General features: G+C 33.0%; 2 protein-coding genes across 2 annotated transcripts; both read right to left on the reverse strand.

Annotated features, from left to right (window-relative positions):
* Positions 1-278: 278 nt before the first annotated feature.
* On the reverse strand, positions 279-1,635 carry LOC101510558 (septum site-determining protein minD homolog, chloroplastic). The gene has a single exon (XM_004513127.4). The coding sequence runs from the start codon at positions 1,499-1,501 to the stop codon at positions 488-490; it is 1,014 nt and encodes a 337-aa protein (XP_004513184.1). The 5' UTR covers positions 1,502-1,635; the 3' UTR covers positions 279-487.
* Positions 1,636-3,279: 1,644 nt separating this feature from the next.
* LOC101510879 (uncharacterized) lies at positions 3,280-8,884 on the reverse strand. The gene is made up of 4 exons (XM_004513128.3): positions 8,428-8,884; positions 6,766-7,027; positions 4,475-4,542; positions 3,280-3,773 (listed from the first exon to the last, which is right to left on the reverse strand). The coding sequence occupies exons 1-4, from the start codon at positions 8,557-8,559 to the stop codon at positions 3,480-3,482; spliced, it is 756 nt and encodes a 251-aa protein (XP_004513185.1). The 5' UTR covers positions 8,560-8,884; the 3' UTR covers positions 3,280-3,479.
* Between the last annotated feature and the right edge of the window lie 570 nt (positions 8,885-9,454).

Raw genomic sequence — 9,454 nt, forward strand, 5'->3', positions numbered from 1 at the left:
CTATTTTCCAAATCCTGAATTTAATCTTATTAAGAATGTAAGGTACACAATCAAATAAAAATACAACAATTAAAAATTAATCAAGATTCATTCTACAACTCATGTCCCAAAACAATTTGTACCTGTTGGTTTTAAGTTTTGCATGGAATCATGTTAGGACTCACATACATCATAAGATTGTGATAACCATCACTTTATGCAACCACGAACCCCGCTTCCACATCAAGCCATGACTGCAAACTACAAATCAATCACAATCACAATATAAAACACCAAAGTAAACCATCTACAACACTGTATTACTATCGCAACAAATCTGCACCTGAGGTGTTTACACATAAAACTAATCAATTGATTAAAATAAATCGTGAATGAACAAAATAAACTGTACACATACCAAAACAAACTACACTTCAATAAACATCCCTCAGATACTACAAAACCATTCATTACAAAACCATTAAATGAAAAAATGATCCAATTGAATTTAGCCACCAAAAAAAGAGAAAAACCCTCTTTTAGGCTCTTCCTCAACCATAACAGCTTGCATACTATCCTGTTCCACAAGTCTCCAAGCAGCTTGTTCAAAAGCCAAACCAGCCAAAGTAGGAGGTTTATTCAAAACAAGAGGGTACCCTCTATTAGTACTCCTTATAACCTCACTATCCTCAGGTATAACACCAAGTAAAGGCAAACCCAACATTTCTTGAACATCCAAAACCGACATCATATCCTCGCCTTTAATCATATCAGTCCTAACCCTATTAACTATCATCTTAATATCCCTAATTCCATCACATTCCAACAAACCAGTTACTCTATCAGCATCCCTAAGCGCAGTTATATCCGGCGTAGTTATTAAAACCGCTTCGTTCGCCGGTGTTATAGCGGTTATAAACCCTGCATCGATTCCCGCTGGGCAATCGATAAGGATAAAGTCCGGGCTTACGGCTCCAGTACCAGAACCATCTGCCCGGGCTTTTAGAGCTTCGACTAACCACGTCAAAGCTTTTCCACCAAATCCAATGGGGAGTTTGGATCTTGGTTTCGAAATACAAAGTAGTTCGAAATTCGACCAACGTTTGTCTCTAACTAAAGCTTGATCGAGTCGACAATCGCCGTTGAGAACTTCAACGACGGTGTAATTGACTCGATTTTCAAGACCTAAGAGAAGGTCTAGGTTACGAAGTCCGACGTCTGCGTCGATTGCAACGACGGAAAACCCTAAACGGGCTAATGAAAGGCCGATGTTTGCGGTTGTTGTTGTTTTACCAACTCCACCTTTTCCAGATGTTACTACTACGACACGTGGCGTTTCTCCGGAGAGCTGTGGTTTGCGGTTCCATTGAAGGAGGGATTTTGTAATGTAGGGTTTGGGTTTGAGTTTTGGGGCTAGGGTTTTGGGGAAGGTGGTTGAATGGCGGAGATTGGTGGTTGTTTGGGGGAATTGGGGTTTGGCATTGGTGGTGGAGGGGAGGTGGTGGTGGTGGAGAGATAGCATTGGTGGGATGGAGTTTTTGAGAGAAGAGTGGAAAGTAGAATGTGAAGAGAAGAGAAAAAGAAGCTTTTTCTGTGTAGTTTTTCTTTGGGGATTTTTAATTATTTTTTTGCGGGGGTTTAACTATCAATCCAAACAATGCAAGATGTCACTTGTGTTAATTATTAGATATTTAGATGTTTAAACATCGATATAAAATAGTTAAAAGCAGTATATAATTGTTTAAAAATAGTTAATCAATTAATTAGTATTGATTGAATAGAAAATGATTAATTGATTAGTTTGAATGGATTAATTGATTAATGCACTATGTATTAGATATTTTATTTTTACTCGATTAAGTCTTTATTGTTAATAGATTAATATCATATACGAACTTAAAAATAATAATTTTTTTAATCCGTGTAGTTAATTATGCATTTTATCTTTACAATTACCACCTCATCAGATAACCTAGTTATTTAAGAGTGTTTTTACTTAATAAATTTGCAGGGCATTCATATTGACATGTGATCAACGTTTAGACCATCTCTGATGCTTCATTTTTTATAAAAATTATTATATTTGACAATGATGTGTTTTGTATTGATGATTCATTGCCAAAATTGATGTTATGTGTGCTTTGATGTTATATGTTATTTTGAGATTTATGAGTTTATGTTGATGATAGATGTTGATAATTGGTAGTTAAAAAAGGATTATGTTTAGGAAAATGCATTGTATTCTATTTTATGTAGTGCTAATTGATTAGTATTAAGATAAGTGAAAATTAATTGATTAGTAAGAGAAGATTAATTTATTAATGAGATATACAAACCTATAAAACATTTAAGTTGCATAATAGTCGGTAAGGAGGACCTTAAGAATTGATTAAAATGATAAATTAGAGTTTAATATGTGATAAAATATGATTAATCGATTAAGAATGACTAATTGATCGATTAGGTTGAGAATCGAAAAAAGAAAATTACTAAGTTAGATATTAATCGATTAGGATAATGAAATTAACTGATTAAGTTAATAATAGTCCATTATAGCAGTAGAATTAATCGATTAGACCACAACCAAATGAAACAATCAATTGGAAGAAAATTAATTTTCTAATTAAAAATCTTATCAGAACCAAAAGGATAAAATTTTGAAAGAAAAAAGAGTACAGTAAAAAAGAAAATGGAAATGTGACTTTAAATACATATAATTTTGTAAAATTAATTTAGTTAAATTGAGTTAGAAAAAAGTTATTTCAATAAATATATTTACTTGGATGCAAACTTGTTGAATTAATTTAGTTACGTGTTTACATTGAATCAAGTTTAATGCAAATATTTGGTCAAAAAGAAGTTTGATGCAAATATGAGTACAAATTTTTATACTCAATACAAAAATTACGTTTCTAGTTAAATTGATATTGAGGTAAAATCAATTTTGTTTGATAGTAATCTCAAACATAAAACAAAATAAATTTGGTTCATGCACAATCTTTTATAGCAAAATTACACTTACTTTTATAGCAAAAATATTTCTCTTGTTTTCAGAAACAAAAGACATTCTACTGGATGAGTTAATGGAAGAGGTGAAATTAGTGTCATGGAAGAAAATTAAGAGGAACAACTCTAGGTACGTTGTGCCAATAGATAAATTCAAATAAATCAATCCAAACAAACCATTGGCAAACAAAAGAGGGACAACACAATTCAATTATTCAGCTACCTTTTCATTGAGAACATAGTTTCCCGAAAGTTTGATCAATTCAGTTATTCAGAGAGGGGAAAGAGAGAAAGTCAGAAAACAACACAATTACTTTTTCATTGAGAACATAGTTTCACGAGGAACCAATAAGATCTCAAGTTAACAACAAATGAAACTTATACATTTGATACACAATGAATTGCCTTGAAAAATTTCTGTTTCCTTTCTTGTGACTTACAAAATACAATACACAGCAGAAGGTAACTAAGCATTTTGACACAAATTCATTCCATCAACTACTATCATGTGAAGATGAACTACTACGTAAAAGAGCCTTGTTATCTTCTCTTGTTGGTTGTAATGGAACATCTCCATTGTGATTCTCAGCTTCTGAACTAGTGGATGGTTTTGCACCATTGGTAATGATATTTTTCAACCAAGCAGCTTGAAATCTAGGGGACCCTCCTCCTCCTCTGTTTGAATTGTTGGGGGATTCAGGGCCAGTTTTAATATTGTTAGTAACACCTAAGAGGAACCTGTATGCTACTTTGCTCGCTGATACAATCTCTGTTTTCGCTTGTCGGAGCTGCAATAACCAGGTAGTATAAAAGAAACTTCTTAAAAACTGAAGATAAGATACAACCTAAATATGTTAATACGACTTATAAAAAGTATACCATTTTATATGTACATAATATTTGTAAAGATACATTGATATTTTTCATTTATAGGTAACTTTATATGCAGATGATGACCACAATTTGCAATAATAATAGTAAAAACAAAACGTAAAACACATTTTCACTTATCCATAAATATATTATTTTCCTAATGTCAAAGTGTAATAAAAAATATCATTAGTCTTATTTGAAGTCTTGACTCTATTCAGTTACTTACAATTGATTTTTCAGTGATAGTTGTATCACTTTCATCCATTCTCATCGTTCAAAAAAGCATTAAGACAAGTGTTTAGAGTAGTATATCGAAGTATCGAACAGGTATCTCCCAATCTTATCAGTCAGTAATTTTCTTTCAAAAAATTGAAAAGTTTAAAGGGCACTCCTTGTGCACACGTTGATGAGTATTGTAGGCGTATTGGCATCAAATAAATTCCGATATGACAGTTACTTTCTCAATTTTGGAGTATCTAGGCTCCATTGCAAATAATTAATGGCTACGTAATTTAAGAGTATTCAAAGCCAAAAAGCACAAGAACATCCAGGTAAACCAATGAGACAATTCAAGGAAATAATTTAACATTAGAACATTTTGAAATTCACAACTTACCCGTATTGCCGTATTCCCCGCAACTTCCATGGCAGTATCACCAGCATTAGCAAACCTATTAACCCAACCTGTCATGAAATGAAAACTGTAAGAATACACAGTGGAAGCTAAAAAGTAATGTACAGAAGCAATAATTCATAATAGCCTGCTATGAAAACTTCAGATACAAACACCCAAACAAACCGATAACGACACATAGACACCAGTAAAATTTGAGAAAAGTGAAGTGATTGTAATTGTATGCAATAACAAGTGTCAGCGTTGTGTCGATGTCCGACACTAACACGTGTCAGACACTCTTGACATGCCTTTAATATAAAATGTCAATGTTGCATAGCTTGACATATAAATTTATAATAGGTAATGGTCATTATCATATCTAACTCTAAGACCCAATGCATTTTGTATGTGCGAGTGCTATTGAAACCACATAACTTCACTATCCAAATCCAAGCATTTCTCACCCTGCCCTATAAAACTAATTAACTCATCTTGTTCGTTTACCAATTCCACCCTATTCTCACAAGACAGTAAGAGTTGAGATTCAAGCCAACAGCACTTTTGTTCTTTAAAAATAAAATGCTTATTAAACCAATAGCAAAGCTTGGTATGTATTTCTATCATATAAAATTAGTATGAAAGTCAATTGAATACAACTCATCATAGAGTATATTAACGAACATATAACAATCTAATTGGATTATGTTTCCTCAATGATAAAGCAGTATTTAAAACCAGAAACTTTACAGGTAAAACAAGCATACCAAAGAATTTATTTACAATATATAGCCTTAAATATTACGGATCCCCCTAATATGCACTTGGCACAAACATGGACCCTTTTGTTCAACCTGCTACAACAGGTTAAGTAACATTAACAGTTCACCCAGGGTGAATTAAGAAAACACAGGCACGCATTTTCATTATTTCGTGAGAATACTATCATAATCCAAACACTGCTAATACGAGTGAATTGTCGGTAATCAAAACAAGCAATTGTGCCAATTGGGGAAGAAACGTAACAAAAGGGTCAAGTTTAATGTTCACATAGGTGTTGAGCTGTCCGATTAAGCTGGATAAATTGCTGTCCTAGAACTCAACAGGTTCCAAATCACAAGGCTAGTGTTGGTGGAAAATGGGGAAATTTAAAGACTAAGAAATTCGAAAAAGTTCCCTCGGAAAGCCAAGTATCAACCAGGGAGGGAGCACGGCATTTAAAATCAAAATGGGTTTCTCAAACTTTTTGTTCTCCACAAAAGGGAGCCCTATTTTGATTTGAAACGGTGAACACACACACTCTTCCCTTCAGATTACTAAAATTCTCGTCACAGGGAAAACTTCCCTACCAAGAACAAATGGTACTGTAACTCACAATATTTTCTTTTAAGTCATTGTTAAGTAAAAATAAAAAAGTTATTTGAAAGGAAAACTATCGAATTTCACAGGGAAAGCGGCAATTGGGTAATTATAGAGCAAATTGAAGGGCTTTAGAAGAGGGAAAATGGGGAAATTGAAAAACTAATAAATTCGAGAAAGCTCCCTCAGAATGCCAAGTATCAACCAGGGAGGAAGCATGGCAAAAAATCAAAATGGGTATCTCAACCTTTTTATTTCCCACAAAAGGGAGCCCTATTTTGAATTAAAACAGGCACACGCTACTCCCTTCAGATTACTAAAATTCTCGTCATAGGGAAAATTTTCCTACCAAGAACAACTGGCAATGTAACTCACAATTAAGAACATCAAGAAATTCTATTTGTATCAGTGGCAATTGGGTAATTATAGTGCTGATTGAAGGGCTTTAGAAGAGGGAAATTGAGGAAATTGAAATCTTAGAAAAACAAAGGAAATGTTTTGACAAAGTAATCAGCCCCTAAGATATTTGATAAAGATCCCTCAGAAAGCCAAGTATCAACCAGGGAGGGAGCACAGCACGAAAATCAAAATGGGTTTCTCAACCTTTTTGTTCTCCAAAAAAGGGAGCCCTGTTTTGATTTAAAGCGGTAAACGCACACACTCCTCCCTTCAGATTACTAAAATTCTCGTCATAGGGAAATTTTCCTACCAAGAACAAATGGTGCTGTAACTCACAATAAAGTCTAAAGTTCTATTTGTATCAGTGGAAAAAACACAGCAATCTGAAAAATGGCAGACCTTTTTCTAGAGTGTCCCTGGTTTGAAACTTTTCTGAAGGGTGCATATTAGGGGATCCCAAATATTACAAGGTCATCTTTTAGCATAAAAAAACGATAATGCACATCATAAAAGCAACATTATAGCTCAATATTTACCTGGAAGTTTTGGTACATCAAGCCTTTCACAGAATTCATCACAGAAGTGGTTGCAGTTTTTGGACAGTAGATCATATGCAGTTCCAGGCCACTCTCTACTGAGTTCTCTTAATATTTGATTTACCTTGAAAATGGAAAAGTTTGTTTTCCCTAAAACAATGGCTTCACGATATGTGTACATTGGATTCTGTCCAGAAGGACAACTAAAAACACCAGTACCTTGCTCACAGTATCCAAATGACCATTCATCCTCTCCAAAAACCTGTGACAGCAGAACAAACAATCCTACTTTATCAGCATGTGAAAAGCAACAGGCTTACCATAGTCTCAAGGAAGCTGCAGAAGATAGAAAAAATAGTTTTGGGCTAAAAGACTGCATGGATGACAATATACCAGGATAATAAATTAAAAAAAAATAGAGGTAAATATTATGAGGGAATCAGTTTCGGTATATAAATGGCCAATAAACCACCAGAAAGATTCACTTTTGCTCTATAGGACTGGAGTGTCAAAGCAAATCAATAATGAACAGTTTCTTAGTCATCAAATTCGAAGTGAACAAGGTAACTTCCCATAAAATATTGTAAATTGAGGAATGGAGAGTACAGATTACAGAAACAAAGGTCCAAAGCACTCTTATAACATTATTTTATTAAGTTAATCATTTTCATCGTAATAAAATTATAAAATACAACAAAAACTATGAGAAGAACACTCTGATTTACAAGATTATGGCTCATACAGATGGTTTTCACTTTACATTGACAACAAAGTCTATTAAACTATTTTGTAACTATTATTTTGTCACATGTCTCCTAGCTTTGAATATTAGTGCCTTTTTGTTTTGGCATCAAAACATCTCTATAATACCATTTCAACCACATTGGGTAGTTTTAGTTTTCATATCATGGCTATAAACATTGGAAAGCGAAAGTTGATGCTAAAATAAACACACACTTAATCAGACTTAATCATTTGTAGATAATTGCTCTTAATTTCCTCAATAAAGTTCCAAGTCAAGGCAGAAAATAACACAATTGCACATCCATCCGTTAACACCACCTTAAACACTTCTAGTATAGAATTTAAGCCTCTCCACTTTTTACAACAAAGATAGAATTGTCTACAAATGGCTTTTAGTATTTCTCTGGAAAATAAGTTATCAACTTCTCACTGATTAACAGCATAGTCTTTATTCATGCCAGCTGCAGAACGATTGGACCATACATAACTACACCAAGTATACATGCCCAGACACCTACACGCCACCGACATTGATTACATTCAACTGATTTATTTTATCAAATTATTACCACTGTTAACATGTCAGTGTCAATGTAGTGTCCCGTGTCAGTATCAGCATCTGAGCTTCATAGGTTATATATAGTTTCTCAATTAACCTACTCACCACAAACAAAAGCAAAAAAAAAAAAAATACAAAATTGGGCATGAATCTCTTAACTCTAAACCTCAAATTGCAAAAGTAAGAAAAAAAATTGACACGCCAAAATAGCAGTGAACTCCAACATTCAACAATAATCACACTCACATGCCAAAATCATGGATCCAATTTAACAGTGGTAATCATAAACAAAGACAAAAACAACATAATACTAATAATTAATTTCCACAAAGAGAAAGAGAATAGTGAAGAAATTAAACCTGAACAGCACTATGAAAAATGCCACCAAGACCAATCCCATCTTTGAAGATCTTATTGATCTGAAGAATTGTGTTGTTAGTCTTCTCGGATCCACTATTCGTTACATCGTATATATGAAGTATCACATCCATTATCGTTTCTCTTTTAAACCGAACAATATCAACAACAACAGAACCAATATCAACAACAACAGAACCTAACTTGATTCAAACCCACTTCACCTTTTTCTCTCTAAACCCTAATTTACTTACCTATATGGCTATTGGAGAAAGGAGAATTGAAGCGAGATTTAACCTCGGGATTCTGAAAAACAAAACCCTAATGATTATTATTTGTGCAAAATTTTCTCTTTCGAATCCGAAGATTTTTCACTCTCTATGCGAATTTATATTCGTTGAGCGAGGGAACAAGAGAGAGAGTGTGTGTCTGAGAGAGAAAAAAAATTAAAATTGAGATAAGAAAATCGAAGAAAATGAGAAGAAAGAGAGAAATATAAGTGGAAGTAATAAAAAAAATGGTCTATTATAACTTGTTTTTAGATGAAATTACAAGAAATGCCATTGTTTTACAGCTGGATGACACTATGGGTCATATTTGGTTGATGATTATCTATGTGTTGGAAAGTGTGGGACCCATGTGGTCATGGCGTGATCAACGGTCACACACAAACTATCTATTGGCAATTGGCATGGTTTGAAATGACGGAATCAGCTTCTCTTTTCAAATTTTTAAGAAAATCCAATTAGTTATAGTTATAATTGAAATTTTATCAGTCTTTTTTATGAAAATATCTTATGATATTAAATCAATATTTTTAATTTAATTTAAATTAATTATTGGGTTATATACATTTTTATTATTTTATTTTTAATTCTTATAAAAATTTTCATCAATTTTTAATCTCTTAAATATTTATTTTTATTTTTTGTCCCTAATTTTATAACAACTATTATGTATCTTTTAAATTTTTAAATAATTTATTGTAGTAATACATAGGATATTGTATAAAATTTTCCTACAAAAATT

The sequence above is a fragment of the Cicer arietinum genome, chromosome 8 (assembly GCF_000331145.2).
Source record: "Cicer arietinum cultivar CDC Frontier isolate Library 1 chromosome 8, Cicar.CDCFrontier_v2.0, whole genome shotgun sequence".
Lineage (NCBI taxonomy): Eukaryota > Viridiplantae > Streptophyta > Magnoliopsida > Fabales > Fabaceae > Cicer > Cicer arietinum.